Source organism: Artibeus jamaicensis, unplaced genomic scaffold, assembly GCF_021234435.1.
Source record: "Artibeus jamaicensis isolate MK-2021 breed Jamaican fruit bat unplaced genomic scaffold, CSHL_Jam_final contig_387, whole genome shotgun sequence".
In the NCBI taxonomy this organism is placed as follows: domain Eukaryota; kingdom Metazoa; phylum Chordata; class Mammalia; order Chiroptera; family Phyllostomidae; genus Artibeus; species Artibeus jamaicensis.
In genome coordinates this window covers 42778335-42798307 of record NW_026521812.1, presented here as the reverse complement: position 1 = coordinate 42798307, position 19973 = coordinate 42778335, and the positions used below count along the sequence as shown (strand labels likewise).

Below are 19973 nucleotides of genomic sequence, written 5' to 3'. Positions count from 1 at the left end.
TATTTTGTTCATTTGATTCTATATATAAGTGAAATCATATGGTATTTGTATTTTACTGACTGACACTTCATTTAGCATAATAGTCTCCAGGTCCATCCATGCTGTCACAAAAGGTAAGCAGTCCCTTTTTTTCACTGCCACGTAGTATCCCATTACATAAATGCAATACAGCTTTTTTATCCACTTATCAACTGATGGGTACTTAGGGCGTTTCCAGATCTTGGCTATTATAAATAATGCTGCTATGAACATTGGGGTGCATATATATATATTCTTTTGAACTGGTGTTTTGGGATTCTTAGGATATATTCCAATAAGTGAAATCACTAGATCGAAAGGAAGTTCCATTTTTAATTTTCTGAGGAAACGCCACACTGTTTCCACAGTGGCTGCACCAGTCTGCATTTCCACCGACAGTGCACAAGGGTCCCCTTTTCTCCACATTCTCTCCAGCACTTGTTGTTTGTTAATTTATTGACGGTAGCCATTCTGGCAAGTGAGAAGTGATATCTCATTGTGGTTTTAATTTGCACCTCTCAGATGATTAGTGATGCTGACCATTTTTTGACAAAGGAGGCATGAGCATACATGGAGTAAAGAAAGTCTCTTCAATAAATAGTGTTGGGAGAACTGGATTGATACATGCAAAAAAATGAAACTAGACCACCAACTTAAACTATACACAAGGATAAACCCAAAAGGGATAAAAGACTTAAATATAAATTGCAAAAGCACAAAAATCCTGGAAGAAAAAATAAGTGGTAAAATTTCAGATTATCCCGCATAGCAGTATTTTTGCCAATACATCCCCTAGGGCAAGGGAAGAAAAAAAATAAACAAATGGGACTATACTGAATTAAAAAGCTTCTGCAGAGCTGAAGAAACCATCATTGAAATTTAAAGGGAGCCCACTGTATGGGAAAACATATTTGCCAACGATACATCTGATAAGCATTTAAATACCAAAATATATAATGAACTTATACAACTCAAAACCAGGAAGACTAATGATCCAATTAAAAAGGGGGAATGGAAGAGGGTAAACACAGGCAACTGTAACTGAACAAGAATAAAATATTTTAAAAGGCAAAAGATTTGAACAGACACTTCTCCAAGGAGGACATACAGAGGGCCCAGAGGCATATGAAAAGATGATCGGCATCACTAGCCATCAGAGAGATACAAATTAAAACCACAGTGGGATATCACCTCACACCAGTCAGAATGGCCATCATTAACAAATCAACAAACAAGTGTTGGAGAGGTTGTGGAGAAAAGGGAACCCTAGTGCACTGTTGGTGGGAATGCAGACTGGTGCAGCCACTGTGGAAAACAGAATGGAATTTCCTCAGAAAACTAAAAATGGAACTGCCTTTTGACCCAGCAATTCCACTGCTAGGATTATATCCTAAGAACCCTGAAACACCAATCCAAAAGAACCTATGCACCCCAATGTTCATAGCAGCACAATTTACGATAGCCAAGTGCTGGAAGTAACCTATGCCCATCAGCAAATGAATGGATCAAAAAACTATGGTACATTTATACAGTGGAATACTACAAAGCAGAAAGAAAGAAGGAGCTCCTACCTTTCACAACAGCATGGATAGAACTGGAGAGAATTATGCTGAGTGAAATAAGCCAGGCAGTGAGGGACAAATACTATATAACCTCATCTTTAACTGGAACATAATCAACAGAAGAAAAAAAGCAAACAAAATGTAACCAGAGACACTGAAATTAAGAACAATCTAACAATAGCCAAAGGGGAGGAGGGGAGTACAGTGGGGAGAAGGGTTTTCAGAAACTACTATAAAAGACACATGGACAAAAAAACCAAGGGAAGGGTGGAAGCAAGGGAGGAGGGTGGGTTTGGCTGGGGCAGGGGAGAGGGGTGGGGAGAAAATGCAGACAGCTGTAATTGAACAATAATAAAGTAATTAAAAAATAGTCATATATTTAATTTATCACTAAATTAACATTACCTTCTTTTCGTTTTTAACTACTTTCTGTCACACTTAAGGAAAATAAAGCAATTTCACTTATATGTAGAATGTAAAAAATGAAACAAAACAAAAACAAATTCATAGATACATACAACATTTTCATGGTCATCAGCTGGAAGAGGAGCTGAGGGGATGGGTTATAAAGGAGAGGATTTCAGGATGTAAAAATATCCAGTTATAAACACGGTCATAGGGATGCAGGTTACCGCACAGGAAATATGGTACTGGACTTATTAGGGTGACCATTTTATGTTACACAGTCTGATTACTATGTTAGAGACCTGAAACTAATAATATTGCATGTCAACTGTAAATTTTAAAGAAAATCTAAATAAAGCAGTTGTATGTTTTCTGTGTAATAATTAAGTCACAACAGCAGGATTACCTCAAATAACCACAATTCCATCAGTGATGTCTACTCTCAAAAATTAAATCTTCATCCTGCTCTATAAATTATTATGTAAATATTACCTGCTAAAACCTTCTGTATAACACATTCAGGGATTCTTCTGGACACACACACACACACACACACACACACACATACACATACACACACCACACTCTCTGGCCTGTCTTCATTGGTTCCTTTCTTTTCCCCGGGCCTACACTTCTGTGGTAGCCACCTATGTGCAGAATTCTTGCCTCCTTCTCTTCACTTTCTGATGAGCCTTCCTCAAATATTACAGACTGTTTTTTCAAGTCTCAATCCCTCTTTATGAATTTCAAGACCTTTTATAATTATTTCATCATCTCTTAAGCAATCTTAATTGTACTCCATTTCAATATTAATAATTAGTTTTAGTTGGGTCAGCCAACTTACTTATTGCACAAGACTATATAATTCTCTTCCTGAACTTGACACTGACTTTCATATGTGCCCATATTAGGGGAGTATATTATTCTCTTTCTAATTATCAAAGGCTAGATTTAAGTTCCAACTTGCCTAGAAAAATTTCTTTACTGTTGCAGCCTTCTCTGAATGATAGTATCCTCTGAATAAATGAACACAGTGATATAATTTATACCAGATAGTCTGATTATATATTGTCTAATAACTGATTGCCACTGTCTCACATGTGTTTTCAACTACAAAGTCAAGACTATATCTCATTTTTCACTATTCTATTACAATAAGCAGCTTCCATTTATTAAGTGCTTGCTATGTGCTAACCACTATGCTAGGCTTCTAATTTATAGTATGTATAATTAGGATCAAGAATATCAGTGAGGATCCAATATTAAGAGATGAAAGGATAAAAACAGGCTATTAATAAAGTTAATCAGCTAGCGGGAAGAACATAAAGCAAGGGACAGATTACTGCCTCGCTGTTAGGCTGTTAGGATTAGAGGAATATTAATTAGAACTCTCTACCCTGGAAATATTTCCTATATTGATTCAATTTTTAATGTCCTCTCTAGAGTCCTGATTAAATGTTAAGTGTCATTTTTCTTAGAGAATGAGACATTTATACTTTATAGAATTAGCATATTTTAGGGTGGTTCCTAAAAACTGGACCTGTGGACAGTGCAGACTACAAAGTGGAAGAAAAACTGAGTAAGCAACTTTGATGGGAGAAAGAGAGAAACCTGGGAAGACTGAAAAGAGTAAAAAAACATTTCATTTTACCAGTTTGCCTGGCATGAGCCTTCAACAACAGAGTGAGCCGATTCTAGCCCCAGCTGCTCAAAGAAGAAAGGTCCTTAATGGAGTGACATTTCAGGTCACAGCGGCAGTACCTTTGTACCACTAAAAGGCATCCATTTATACAATCTTAATCCTAAAAGATACCACACAGTTGCTAAGCACCTAACAGAAAGAGGAAAGGGGCCAAGGTGGGGGCCCAGTACATCTCACTGTCCTCAGACAAGGCAGGCAGTGTACCACCAGCCTGCGGCCTGCACTCACCCCTCACCACCGCCTGGCACTGCTGTGTAGCCCACTGTTAGGTTGCGCCTTCCTTCCTCACTGAATTATCGTGATAATTGCAAGCGTAAATCCAAGTAAAGTGTCTCAGAAAGAAAGCCAGGACATGTCATTATATCATTACTTTATTTTCTTTAGTTTACTCACAGAGGGGAGTCAGAAGAGCTACCTCAGGTCACAATGATAAAGGAAATTAACAGAGTTTTTGATTCCTCTTATTAAATGATTAATATGAAAATGGAGTGTGCTTAAAGAAATTCAGACACAACTGCAACATTTATTCAACATTTACCCAACATCTATCACTGCTTAAAATGAATAAAATACTAAGAAATTACCAGGAGCTCAAAAAAATGAGGAAATGGTATCTAAATGGTATCAAAATAAAGCCAATCCACTATGTAAAAATCAAAGGGACATAAATTAGGTGAAATTTACTAGAAAAGCTAGTGAATACTACTTAATTACAGACATGATAATTGTCAATTTATTACCTGGCAGGAAAAATAACAAATGTGCCCTAGTGGGAAAATTTGATGACTTACCTTGATGACATCTTCTGGCCACACATCAAGAATTGAAGCAATATGACCTCGATCATGGATACTAATAAAAAGACCTCTGAAAGAAAAAAAAGGTAGTTTTAATTTACTTCAGATTTGTCAGACTATCATGAACATTCAAAAAATTTTTCAAATCAGTTTGATGTATCTCCATTTTTCTCAAACTAGTGAAAATTGCTCCCTTAGGCAACCAAGGGATAGAAATCTTGTAAGTAAGGAAGAAATTACTTTAAACAATATAGTGACATCTACAATAAAAGTACATTCATTCTGGCATTACATATTCTTAAGTATTTTTAATTAAAGAAACATTTATTATTTTATATACAGAGAATTTAAATAGCATATATTGATCCCACTTATAGATTCATCTACAGTCTTTCATTAAACAACATGTACAAAAGCCCTCTGAAGAACAACATGAAGCACATGCCAACAAGCACTTCTGGGCATCTAGCCCGTTCATTCAATGGGCTAGATGCGAGAAGATGTCAGGCGTGGAGATGGAGCTAGTGTTGCCAGCGGCTGCAGTGACTGATAATGCTGAGCATCCTTTCATGTGGGACGCACCTGGTTCTTCGGTGTGTGGTCTCAGCTGCTGTTTGCAATGCTGTTACTTGGATTCTCAACTGAAGTTTTTGACACTTCTCACCCCCAAGCCTCCCAGTTTCTATTAAAGCCTAACAAGTAACTTCAAAAATCAAGACAAAATTTTTTTAATTTCTCAAACTCATGTAGAAGTTTTACTTTAGTATTGTTAAACGTATGACAAATGTATTGCAGCTTACTGAATTGTTATAAGGAAAACCACACCCTTGTAAATAATTCCCACTGGAGCAGAGAAAATCTTGGCAGCTGCCCAGGAGCCCTCTCTGTGCTTCCTCTCAATCATAACTCCTCTCTCAAGAGCAATATAAAAGTCTCCTTGACTTTTAATGGCATCATTTCCGTAGTTTATCTAGTTTAATCACCCAAACAATAAACTATCCCCACATACTATTGTTTGTCTGTAAAGTATCCCAAATCTGGATTTTGCTGATTGCATCCATACAGATTAACATACTAACCTTTACTCTGTATTTCTTGGAAAATTGGTAATTGAATCTAAAGGCTTAATCAGACTTTTCTCTTTTTTTTTTTACAAAACACTTTATGGTTTAGTCTTATTACAAGATGCACACTATCTTGTATTCTTTTTTGTGATTTTAACAGCTGCTAGTGCATAATATCTAAATGCATTAATTCAAAATGGTGATGTTCCAATTCTATTAATCATTATAGCTGGAACACTTCTTTTTTTTTAAATTAAATTTACTGGGGTTACATTGGTTAATAAAATCATATAGGTTTCAAGTGTACAATTCTGAGATGCATGCTCTGTATATTGTATTGTGTGCCCACTGGGGATCGTGAAGGGTAAAGCATGTCAAATATACGGTGACAGGAGAACACTTGACTTTGGGTAGAATGCTTCTTTAAAGAGAAATTTTACCACAACTAACCTGTTTGCAGGTTAGTGTTTGATTAACCTGTTTGCAGTTTATATTAAAAAAGTGTAAGTGCTTGATTCTTTCCTTTTTTATGAAAGACTGTGCCAGCTAGAATCCTTCAGAGTTCCCACTAAGGGGTGTGTGTGTGAGAGAAAGGGTGTGTGTGAGTGTGTGTGGGTGTGGGTGTGTTGGATCATATGAGCTCATGGATGTAAACATATTTTGTCTTAATCCTTACAGTTATTTTCTTTATTGAAACTCAAACTGTCCCATTTTTTAGCTATTAGAAGACTTGCCTGAGCCCTTTTAACATTACTATGGAGTTTTTTGATAACTTTCTTGTTCTCTGTTATGACAAGGTATTCCGCCTTGTCCTGAAAATGTTTGCCCCATACCAAACGAGCCATTTCTCTAAGAAGCCCTGGTCTTTTTGTAGAAAGTGGTATTTCAAGACTAAAGTCTAGGTAGTAGGGATCCCCACTACAAGTGGTAGCTGATCTAGGTATTGTTATTTAAAAAATTACAAACAAAGTTAAAATTCACCTTCTACTTGTGGCTGCCAATTTCAAACTGGCACTTGTATACAGTTCACCACTATGATTTCCCAGCAAATTCAGCCGAGCGCTCCCAGAGGGGACCCTTTCACACCTCTGTGCCCTCACCTCTCCTGCACCTGTCTGCCTTGCACTCCCAGTGGATAACCAAATCTTAAATCACATACAGAAACAGATGCACGAGGGTGAAAGTATCGCCCTCATCTTTCTAATATGAACTTCACTAACCCACCTGCAACTTTTCATCTAAATACGCCTTATTTTTTTTACAGTAGTTTCGGATTCACAGCAAAACTAAGACGAGAGTACAAAGACTTCCTATGTACTCCCTGCCCCCACACACGTACAGTCTCCTCCGTTACCAACGTCCCCCGCCAGAAACGTATATTTGTTACACCTGAGAAACTGACACCGACACCTCATTACCACCCGGAGCACACTGTTTACCATTAGGGTTCACTCTTTGTGTTGTACCTTCTATGGGTTTGGACAAATTTATCATGACATGCTCTGTAAACATTTGTGTACACGTTTTTGTGTGAACATAATTTTTCAACTCATTCAGGTAAATACAGGAGAACCTCAAATAACATTGTTTAGTTCAACATTGATGAGAAAAAAATCAATTCCCAGCCAGGGCCACTGTCTGTACAGCATTTACATGTTCTCCCCATGTCTGCATGGGCTTTTTCCAGGTAACCAGGCTTTCCTCCCACATCCCAAAGATGTGCACAACTAGGTGAACTGGTGTGTCTGAACTGTCCTCGTCTGAGTGAGTGCAGGTGTGGGTGCCCTGTGATGGAAGGTCATCCTGTCCAGGGTAGGTCCCACCTTGTGCCCTGCAATGTTGGGAGAGGCTCAGGTCCCCCCTTGACATTGAAATAGAATAAACAGGTTGGAAAAATTATCTTAATTTGCCTTTAGTCTTCCTTAAATGCACGTATATTCACATTTATTTCCATGTTTAATATTAGAAATGTTCAGGACCTTTATTTAGAAGTCTGGTAATCTTTTCGTGATCAAAAATATGCCTAATGGTTTCATTATACAGCGTGTCACTTACAGTTACAATTTCTGAGAACCTATCCATGACTTATTGCACCAGCAACTACTAGACCCTATGCTAAGAGTGTGTTTAGTTTTGTGTGAACCCACAGATTGCCTTCCAAAGGGGCCGTACCATTTCACTTTCCCACAAGCAATGAATGAGCATTCCATTTGCTGCATAACCTTGTCATCATTTGGTGTTGCCAGTGTTCTAGATTTTGGTCATTCTAATAAGTGTGTTGTGGTATCTTACTGTTGTTTTAATTTGAATTTCCCTGATGACACAGTGTGTGGTATCTGTTCATATGCTTATTTGCCATCTGTATATGTATATTTTTTGGTGAGATGCTATATATGTATATACATATTCTTTGTATATTCTATATTCTATATTCTATATACAAAGAATATGTATACCCTTTGGCTCATTTTTTAAAATTGGGTTGCTTTCCTTTTGTTAAATTTTAAGAGTTCTTTGAATATTTTGGATAATAATCTCTTATAATACATGCATTTTGCAAATATTTTCTCCCAGTATATGGCTCATCTTTTCATTTCCTTGACAGTATCTTTTGTAAAGAAAAAAATGTTTAATTTTAATAAAGTCCAGTTTAGCCATTACTTCTTTCATGGGTTGGGCTCTTGGTGTTGTATCTAAAGAGTCATTACCAAGCCCAAGGTCATCTAGCTTTTCTTCTATGTTATCTTCTAGGAGCTTTACAGTTTCATGTTTTACATTTAGAGTTGTGATCCACTGTCAGTTCATTTTTGGGAGAGACATAAAGTCTGTCTAGACTCATCCTTCTGCACGTGGATGTCCAGTTGTTCCAGCACTGTGTGTTGAAAAGATGATCTTTTCTCCACTGTACTGCCTCAGCATCTTTTTTTTTCTTGCATTCTTTGCCTTTCCTCCTATTATACGGGGAAAAATCCCTAATCAAGGCCATCTTCTCACTTGTGCTCCGAATCCTGCCCCACATCCTCTTCTGAAAGGCTTCATTCCTGCAATTATCCCGTCTTGATGCTACACCATCAGTTTCATCGGTGGGTCAGTCTAATTTAGGTATAAAAACCTGCACTGATATAATCCGACTTTTGAGACTGGATTTTGTCCCCTACCTTCCTCTTTCATAGCAAAGATTTCTCATTGTTTCTATTTCTTTACCACCATTCTCTCTTTATTTATTGATAAGGCACTTTTACATAGAAAAATACCCCTCCAGCCTAGAGCACTACTTGGGCTCCAAACTGTACATATAAACACCTACTTAATTTTTCTCATCATCAGCCTCAACTCAAACCTTCGTTCCTCAGACAGGCTTTCTCTGATGACAGTGGTGGAAACACCCCCACCCTACACTTTTACCATCTGAATAATACTCCTAAGTATCTGAAATTATCTTATTTATAGTTCCATATGTTTACTGTCTCTTCCCTGCCACCACCTCCCACCCCCCGGGACACACATACACAAAGAGCAGCCAGTTAGTTCCCTCAGTGCAGAGACCCCCGTTTGCTCCCTTGTTTAACCTAACATGCACAGGCACACTGCACATGTCCAGCCCTGAGCTCTGACTCGGAGCTCCCAGTAAGGCTTCTGAAGTCCATTTCTGTGAGTGCAGAAATGGTGAGATAAACCCTGACTTCTACTGACTTACTAAGCAACCAAAAATTGTATGATATAGTAAGTGCTACAGGCAGATTACTGATGACTATCTGACTCAACAAAAACATTAATTTACCAAGTTGGCACCAAATTATATCATTTCCTGTTTTTTTTCACTCTTTCATATGAATTTATTTTATTTTCTCAAAAATGATTATAAGTTACATATTTCTTTTGGATCCCTGACATATCCAACCATGCAATCAACAAGATCTCAATAAATAATTGTAAAATTAGAATAAACTGTAATTTGGGCTTTTTAAAATAAGGCATTTTTGTGGAATTATCTAAGATGTTCTTGGCAGTGTAACATTAAATAATATTTCTTGGGATCTTGTTTGTTAGCCAAGGTTTTTTAAGTGTTACTTAGAAACAGTATTTTTTTTAAAACAAGAGAGACAATGAATGACACTAAAATTTACATCAATGAAATACCCAGATTTATTTTATAGAGATATGAGTACAACTTCAGTGAAAGAGCCATCTGACCCCCTGTAATCTCTTGCTCTGGCTAGAGATTCATTTGTGGTAAAAATGCCTCCCCTTAGAGAGAGCTCAATAAATTAAGGATCTGCAATATCTCCCCAAAGTCAACAATTTTGAGAGACTAATTTGCAAAACTTTCTGGAATGCCACTTTGATCAGAAGCCTATTGAGATATCAAAAAATATTTCAGCACAGGAAAAGATTCATACTTAATAGTATAGAGTTGAACATGAAATATTAATTCTCCACATATACACACATATACAGTTATAGTTAGGAAATGAGAAGTTTAGACAAGAAAGTTATTTATCAAGGATATTTCAATATTTTATTTTAAAATGTGGGCTCATGTTTATTTAACTCAATAGGTCTTATTCTGTAGCAAACATATATTTGATGCTCCAAATATTGCAGATTTTGCCAGTGGGATTCCCTTCAAGCGGGTGTCTATGTCCTTCTGACGTACCCCCACCACTCCTTGAGCACTTCCTTACTTTCTGGTGTGAGATGCCTCAAGCTCATCTTTTACTTATCCTGGCCCAGCCCTAGAATTTAGCAATTTCTCTAAGGAGTTCTGGTTCCTTTTGGCAGAGAATCACATCTTGATCTGACTGCTAAGTGTGTGCATTGTTACTGGGGTGTTGCTATCCCCAGGCCAAGTCAATGTAAGTACGTACACACAGTTTGCGTGTGTGCATGTACATACATACAGATATATGTACACACATTATGTATTTATTTATTCCTATATCTATCTGTCTTTTCTATCTATACCTCCAAACGTAAGTTTACATTAATACTTCCCATTCCAACTCAATGCCACAGGATTCACACCAGTGTTCTCCCTTCGGTTTTCATATTGTTAACTTTCTCCAATAGTGAGAAACCTAGCTCCTATTATGTTTACTGTATTTACTTATTAGATCAGTCTTCTTTGTATAACACCAAGCTTGTCCCCTCCCTGTGTGGACATCCCACTCACCTCACTAAGGCTCCAATCTCTGGAGTGGGCAGCCCTCCCACACAGATGCCCCCCTCACCCGACTGGGGCTCCCACATGACACCTGGCTCCGCCCTCCCACACAGATGCCCCCTTTGCTTTTCTTCGCTCTCTCACCCTGAATCAGGCTGCCCTGCTCCATGGGTGTTCTTAACCCTGTCCAGGCTTCAACACTTCCTGCTAGGTCCCCAATCTTTTTAATTAGACAGAGGGCACAGCCTGAGTGCAACTGGCATCTCTGAGGAACATGAATACCTGGTTCTGGATGTGCAAAGTTAGTCATCAACTTCTGCTAGAGAAATACCAACCTCAATCACATCTTTACAAATGAGGGATTTTTATCCCTTTGCTTACCTCACTTCTGAATATTAATTTGCTAGTTTTTTTTATTTTTCACATTTGTTGTTTTCCATTTACATATAGTGAAACAAACTGATTTTTATCCTGATTCCTTACATTTAAATACAAAATACTGCCTCATCGATCATTTTACTTTCTTCCCCTAGGATGAGTTCAGTTTCTTAAATCCATATACAATTTCAGTATAGTCTGTGACATGAGGATCTAATATCCCACTTCATACTTTCCCAAATATCACGATTCTGGTATAACTATACTTTGACCTCATTAATGTGTCCTGCCTTTTGACATCTGCTTTTATATTTTTTCCTCCAAGTTATCGGTCTATTCTGATTGAATTTCCTTCTTTATTCATTTAGATTTTGTCCATTCTGCCAAACATTCTTAACTTCCTTGTCTATTTTCCTATCCATCACACCCTTTCTTAAAACCTCCAAATCTAAACAAATCCATCCGCTCCATCCGCCTTTATTCCTTAGGCCCCACTGCAGAATTAGGCTTGAAGAAGGCACTTAACCAGGTGTGCTGGATCCATCAAAACTTCTGTGGTTCTGTGTGGGGAGGGCTCAGAAAAAGTACAACGGCCTCTGTCTGCAGTTCTGTCTGGGAGGGAGCTGTCCTGTAACTCTCACCCTGATGCCAGACACTTCAGTTCCTCCCGACATGTAACTGGTGCCTTTCAAGCCACTGCCCCAGGTCTGGAGCCCAGGGGGAGTGAGTCAGAGTAAGTCTGTGGGCAGTGTGAGGCCCTTCAAGAGGAGAAACCTGAGAATCCACAGCTTTTTCCACCAAATCAACCCCTGCTTGTTTTTACAGCCTGAAATTATTGGCACTTACCCTCCTGGTACTGGAACCCTGGGCTGGGTGCTCTGGTGGAATCCCCTGAGATATCTATTTTACATCCACCACACACAGGTTTTGGACCAGCCAGTTCCGCATCTCTGTGTCTCCGTCCCTCCATCCCTCCTACCTGTCTGGATGACTATGTTTTCTTTAATTCCTTAGTTGTTGGACTTCCATTAATAAAGCTCAATTTTCTGACAGTTCTGAGTGACGGTTGTTCTACATTTTAGTTGTAATTTCGCTGTGGTTGTGTGAGGAGGTGAGCCTTATTCCCTATGCCTCCATCTTGACCAGAAGTCTTCAAGTGATATTTCTGAAATGGTCCCCAGGATGCCCCAGCTCCCTGGTGTTCATATCCTGAATGACCCCCAGGACTGTGCCTAAAACGTATTGACTCTGAGTCGGTTATGTTAGACAATAACGTAGTTGGTCTGAAGACAGAAAGATTCTCTGGGTAAGCCTGCACTCTTTAAAAGTAGAGAATTTCTCCAGCTGGTTAGAGAGGGGGAAATCAGAGGTTCAAGGACTCCGAACATGTTGCAAACTTAGAGAGAGGTAACCCAATGGCAAGGAACAAGAGCTACTTCTAAGCAGCTGAGAGCCGTCCCCAGCTGAAAGCCAGCAAGGAAACAGGAACCTAAGTCCTACTGTAATAAGGAAGTGAGTTCTGACAAAAGGAATGAGCTTGGAAGCAGGTTTTTCTATAAGCCTCTAGACTAGTACTCAGGCTGGCTGACCCCTCGATTTTAGCCTTGTACGCCTTAAATATAGAACCCAACCACAGAGTGCCAGATTTCTGACTGACAGAACTATACTCTAATAAATGGATGATGATTTAAGAAGCTAAGTTAATGTTAATTTGTCACACAGCAATAGTAAACTAACACAAATAGCATGTATGTACAATAGAAAGTGAAATCCAGATATTCATTCCATCATTTATCGTACATTCATATTTAATTTAAGATGCATGTAACACTGTGACACAGTGCTGCACACCGGGGAAAATACAAGAAGATTATCCATGTGTTGCTCAATGTCACTTCTGTGACCCAAGTAGCACTGCATGGCTATTTATCACAGACGGCTATAGTTTCCAGAAATCAAAAGTGACTACCAAGACTGGCAACATTCTTCCATATGGTGGTACTATGCTGGCTAGTATAATTCAATTTTTAGAATTCCAAAGAAGACAAAAGCAATATTCTTTTATAAGGATACAGATATGATATGGTAATATCCAAAAAATTATGGTAGAAAACAAAACATTTACACAGGTAAAAGAATCATACATTTGAAAGAAAAAACAATTCCTTTTCAGAGTTTAATTTAGTAATGACAACTACATTATTATAACTTAATGTTCATCTAATCTAGTGTTACAATATATTTTATTTCTGGCCAGTGGGGAATGGCTAAATAATTGCCTTGAGGAGGGGTGAAGGTGATGGGAATAAGAAAGTAGGCCAAAGGAGACTTCAGTATTATCACTAATGTTTAAAAAATCAAATGTGATAGAATGTTAACAAATGACAATTCTAAATGATAGACATGTAAGTATTTGTAACTAGTCTTTATACATTTCCTAGATTTTAACTTTTTTCAAAAAATAATTTTACTTCACATTTTTAAAAAAAAGAGAAGTGAAGTAAAAGCAAACACACTTGGCTTTGATCAGAAGAGAAATTAGTGATTTTTTTCAAGTTTGAACAGCTACTTAGTGGCAGAGATAGAACAAAAACTTACCATCTGACACCTAGTGCCTCTTGTATTTCACTATGAGACACTGCTACAATTATATCCTAAGAACCCTGAAACACCAATCCAAAAGAACCTATGCACCCTAATGTTCATAGCAGCACAATTTACAATAGCCAAGAGTGGGAAGCAACCTAGGTGCCCAGCAGTAAATGTACGGATCCAAAAACTATGGTACATTTACACAATGGAATTCTATGCAGCAGAAAGAAAGAAGGAGCTACTACCCTTTGCAACAGCATGGATGGAACTGGAAAGCATTATGCTGAGTGAAATAAGCCAGGCAGTGAGGGACAAATACCATATGATCTCACATTTAATAGGAACCTAATCAACAAAACAAACAAGCAAAATATAACCAAAGACACTGAAACTGAGAACAGGCTGACAGGGACCAGAGGGGAGAGGGGAGGAAATTTCAGAGAAAAAAGGGGAAGGGTTTACAGGAACAAGTATAAAGGACACATGGACAACAAGAGGGTGGAAATGGGAGGGAGGTGGGGAGCGCTGGGGGTGGGCTGGGATGGGAGTAAAAGGCAGAAAACTGTACTTGAACAACAATTAAAAATTTTTTAAATAAAAAAACCCTCTTGCTAACTACTAGCATAAAGGGGCACGCAAAACCATTTGATCTACAGCCAGCGACCAGGGAGAGGTTAGAAGATGGGGAGAGCTCAGGTGACCAGATCCTGACCTGTCGGGGTTTGCTATTAACAACAGATAAGAGGTATGGGGCCAATCTGAACACAAATAGCTCAACATATGTCATGGGGAAAAAGAAAAGCCATGTGCTAATGATCAAGGTAGGAGCACTGGGAATTGGGGAAATAAATCAACTGCCTAGAAAAAGGCCTGAGATTTAGGAGAGGTAGACATAGACTGGACAGGAGGATGGATGTAGAGATATAATTTGATTACCTTTTGGGAATCATTTCTCTGAAATTCCTCTTGGCTTGACACTCTTTCCTTACCAGAAAATAAATCTTTAAAGTTGTAGAACTATAGCACAAAAACCATATACTAAGGATTTGTACAAAGACATTAATAAGCTTGCTTATCTGCTTAACTATTTCCAATCACTTTGCATTATGAATTGATATTTAACTATTTATTCTACTACTTTTCAGGCCTTTACACACTTCCAATTTTGTTGCATTTAGTCCTCTAATGTCAAAGAAGTTACTGATACATTACCTTGTAATGAGTTAAGGCATAATAAGCTCCATATGCTGATCTCACAGTTTAGGACATGAGTCTACATAACGAACACACCTAACAATTTAATGAATGGGCCATATCACACTTTTTTGGCTTCATACTAGAGAAGGGAACTGGATAGGAATAAGAGTTTTACTCACAGCTATGAAACCTTAGACCTGTTAGTTAACTTCTCTAGTTTCAATAATTTACAAACAGTAAAGAAAACTTAGTCTAGACTAATCAGTAACCTGTATTTCAGTAGCTGAGCCTACAATATTGTCTTTTTCAGTCCTGAGATTGCAACAAAGGATTTGATTTCTTTATTTTCATTCTCCTCTGCAATACCTGCTAGTTATCAGCAGAACTACAAGAAAGTTAAATGGAGAAATTCTCCTTCCAAAAAAAGCAGATGTTTTTAAAAGTAAAAACAGATATATATCCTTTATAGAATTTTCTCCTGTGATCCCCCCCCCCCACTCTTCCTTGTAGTTTTAGGCACAAAGCTAAGTATCAGGTCATGTGAGTCATTACCTGAAGAAAAAGAGGGATCAAAAAAAAAAGAAAGAAAGAAAAAGAAGGGATAACAAGTGACAAATCAAAACCTATTGGAAATGGACTCTTGGTAACCCAAGGGAACATGTGACTGGAACCTTCATTTCTATTCTTGATACCAAACATACTATAGGCACTCTACATATAAACTGAAGTAACTTGAGATGTATGCTTTATGGTCTCTTAAACATCATTTTTAGAGAGCTTTGGCTAATCAGACCATTTTAAAGCAATTCCTTAACTTTCCTACAAGTTAATGATCCTATTTTCCTCTTTTGTGTGAATGTACAGTCTGCCTTCATATAATGAAAATATTTTTGTTCCGAAGTTCAAGATAACATGTTTCATTTTTGAATTGCTAGTAGAAAAAAAACCTTCTGTTTTCTAAGGAGAAAAATGTTAATTATTATTAACATTACAGTATGTATTTTTACCACAATTAGTGATAATTTTTAAGGAATATTTCAATAAGCATAATATATGTACTGCTTTACTCTTGTTCAGTCTATTAGTACAAACTGGTAATATGGTGATTATTATACATTCATTGTTGACAAAAATATTTTTAAGAACATGATCTATTCTACACAGGCCATGCCCATTGATCTGGGCTGGCAGCTTCCTTTATATACATGACTAGTATCCTGTACGGATATTACTGTTTCAGACATTTCATAACACACAAATTCCCTATTCTCTGTTGTGTGCACAATATATAAATATATTTTAAACTTATATTTAACTACCGATAACTTTTCTATGTTGAAAAGTCTACATAGAATGTTCACTCAATGAAAAAAAAGGAGTTCAATTCTTTTAAGTATATTTTATTGATTACGCTATCACAGTTGTCTCATATTTTCTCCCCTTTATGCCCCCTTTCCCTGCCTCCCCCCTCCAGCATTCCACCGACCTTACTTCATGTCCATGGAAGTAAGAAGTTCTTTGGCTTCTCCATTTCCTATGCTATTCTTAGCCTCCCTCTCTCTATTTTGTGCCTACATATTCTGCTTCTTATTCCTTGTACCTTTCTTCCCCATTCTCTCCCTCTCCCTCCCCACTGATAACCTTCCACATGATCTGTTTCTGTGATTCTGTTCCCCTTCTAATTGATTGCTTAGTTTTGCTTTTATTTTTTAGATTCAGTTGTTCATAGTTTGAGTTTGTTGTCATTGTACTGGTCATAGCTTTTTATCTTCTTCAATTTCTTAGCTAAGTCCCTTTAACATTTCATATAATAAGGGTTTGGTGATGATGAGCTCCTTTACCTTTACCTTATCTGGGAAGCACTTTATCTGCCCTTCCATTCTAAATGAAAACTTTGCTGGATAGAGCAATCTTGGATGTAGGTCCTTGTCTTTCATGACTTTGAATACTTCTTCCCAGCCCCTTCTTGCCTACAAGGTTTCTTTTGAGAAATCAGCTGATAGCCTTATGGGAACTCCTTTGTAAGTGACTCTCTCCTTTCCTCTTGCTGCTTTAAGATTCTCCCCTTATCTTTAATCTTGTGTAACTTAAATATGATGTGTCTTGGTGTGTTCTTCCTTGGGTCCAATTTCTTTGGGACTTTCTGGGCTTCCTGGACTTCCTGGAAATCCACTTCCTCCCCCAGAGTGGGAAAGTTTTCTTTCATTATGTTTTCAAATAAGTTTTCAACTTCTTGCTTTTCCTCTTCTCCTTCTGGCACCCTATGATTTTGATGTTGGAGCATTTGAAGTTGTTCCAGAGGTTCTTAAGCCTCTCCTCATTTTTTTGAATTCTTATTTCTTCATTCTGTTCCAGTTGGATATTTATTTCTTTCTTTTGTTCCAAATCTTTGATGTGAGTCCCAGTTTCCTTCCTTTCACCATTGGTTCCTGTATATTTTCTTTTATTTCACTTTGGGTAGCCTTCATTTCTTACTTTGTTTTGGGACTGAGCTCAATCAGTTCTGTGACCATCCTGATTACCAGTGTTTTGAACTCTGCATCTGATAGGTTGTCTATCTCCTCATCATTTAGTTCTTTTTCTGGAGTTCTGATCTGTTCTTTCATTTGGGCCATATTTCTTGGTCTCTGCACACCTGTTACATGGTAAGGGGTGGAGCCTTAAGTATTTGCCAGGGTGGGGCAACCCTCTTTGCTGTGTTGTGGTTCAGTCTGTGGGGGAGGGGTCTGAGAGGGGACAACGGCACTTGCTCTGCCCTCGTCCCACTTTCCATCACTTCCCTTGCTTCCCACAAGTGGATTGTGCCCTTTCAGGTGCAGATTCACAGGTGGATGGGTTTGTATACGTTTTAGGACCCTGTGGGCCTCTCCAACGGACTCTCATGTGAAACTGGAAGTTCCCCCTGCTGCCGTAACCCCCACAAATATTCTTATACCCAGGGGTTTTGAGTCTTTAGTTTCCTATGCTGGAACCCAGGGCTGCTCAGTCTGTCTTGCTGCCCCCCACTCCTGAGTTGCTCCTCCCACCTTATCTGCACCCAAATGTGGGATCACCTGCATGGTCCACTGCCTTGCCTTGTCACGTGTCCGCTCTGCCCCGGGTGCCCATCTCCCCACCTCCTACCAGGATGGATGAATGTTTCTTTAATTCCTTGGTTGTTAGACTTCCATGCAAATGATTTTATGGCAGTTCTGGTTGTTCTTTGTTTTTAAATTTGTAATTATCTTTCTTTTGGTTATGTAAAGAACCAAAGCATTTCTGCCTACACCTCCATCTTGGCCAGAACTAGGAGTTCAATTCTAAGTATCTTGGGAAAGGATGTTCTCACTTATTTCAAAAGGTTGTATCAGGAAAGAGCAAGAAAATCTACTACTGTTAGAAATGAAAGCCATACAAAACAAAGTTTTTCAGTTTTAGAAGAAGGAACATTCTTTCCTTAGGTCAAAACCTGGCGGTCATTATATCTATCATAAAGTCCTACATAATTTCAATCAAATTAACTTTCATTTAAACTAATTATAGAGAACTTTTTTTTTAAAGATTTTATTTATTTATCTTTAGAGGGGAAGGGAAGGAGAGAGGGAGAGAAAGAGAAGGGGTCTTAAAAAAAGACAGCAAACATGATTCAATATTTTAAAAGGAAACCCATAAAGAAAAAGCTTTTAAAGGATGTAAACCAAAAGACATGAAGAAAGAAGGTAAGAATTTAAAAGTATGTACAGAATTATTACAGCCCTAGTCAGGTGGCTCAGTTGGTTGGAGCATTGTCCCATATACCATAAAGGTTTTGAGTTTCATTCCGAGCCAAGGCACATACTTAGGGTGGGGGTTCAATTCCCAGTCATGGTGCATCCGGGAGGCAATCAATCCATGCATCTGTCTCACATAGATGTGTGTGTCTTGCTGTCTCTCTTTCTCTCTCTCTCCCCCCTACCCATTCCTCTTTCCCTTCCTCTCTTTCTCTCTAAAAATCCTCTGGTGATGATTCAAAAAATTATTGCAAAGATTATAAGAATCATTTTTTAAACTTCAGCCATGAATAACAACTTAGATAAAATGCAAGTGACTCAGGCCTGCATTTGTAAAGGCTATTAAATGTTAAAATGAATATGTTTAGGAAAATTGTAGACATATTCAAAGTTTTCTGTGATATTGCAAGTTATAAAAATAAGTAACTGCCATATTTAGGTCTTTCTCAATCCATATCACTATTATTCCAACTGTGTGGTCAGAGAAAAAAACTACAGTTTCAATTTGGAAGGAAAAAAAGTTAACCTTATATCCTTTGTGTTCAATCCCTTGGGTAATATTTGCTTACTTGATACTCCCACTCAATAAAGAGAACAGTAACAAAGACTCCAGAAATATCTGATAGGACAAACTAAAGTTCTTTGAATATGAAATAATAGTGAGGAAAATGAGACATACCTAGAGCTATGAAGCAGAGGCTAAAATGAGGATAGAGAAACATGGAGAAATAGCCATTAAGTTGTAGTCTCCTGCACACAAAACAATTAGCATTATATCCTAAGAACCCTAAAACACCAATTTCAAAGAACCTATGCACCACAATGTTCATAGCAGCACAATTTACAATAGCCAAGAGTTGGAAGCAACCTAGGTGCCCAGCAGTAAATGAATGGATCAAAATATTGTGGTACATATACACAATGGAATTCCATGCAGCAGAGAGAAAGAAGGCGCTCCTACCCTTTGAAAAAGCATGGATGGAACTGGAAAGCATTATGCTGAGTGAAATAAGCCAGGTGTTGAAAGACAAATACCATATGATCTCACCTTTAACAGGAAGCTAAACAACAAAACAAACAAACAAGCAAAATAAAAACAAAGACACTGAAATAGAGAACAGGGGGACAGCGACCAGAGGAGAGAGGGGAGGGAATTTAAGGGGGGAAAAAGGGGAAGGATTTAGAGGAACAAGTATAAAGGACACGGGGACAATAACTAAGGGGGTGGAAATTGGAGGGAGGTGGGGAGCATGCGGCAGGGTGAGCTGGGATGGGAGAAATAGACAGAAAACTGTACTTGAAAAATAATTAAATAAAAAAAGGAAAAAAACATAATTGTATTAAT

The 19973-nt window shown here is 38.0% G+C and overlaps 1 protein-coding gene across 1 annotated transcript in view; it reads right to left on the bottom strand.

Annotated features, from left to right (window-relative positions):
* ME1 (malic enzyme 1) overlaps window positions 1-19973 on the bottom strand; it is a 163927-nt gene that overhangs the window by 90748 nt on the left and 53206 nt on the right. The window contains exon 4 of the mRNA XM_037143815.2: window positions 4479-4554. Within this exon, the coding sequence (XP_036999710.2) occupies window positions 4479-4554 (76 nt within the window). The remainder of the gene's footprint in view (window positions 1-4478; window positions 4555-19973) is intronic.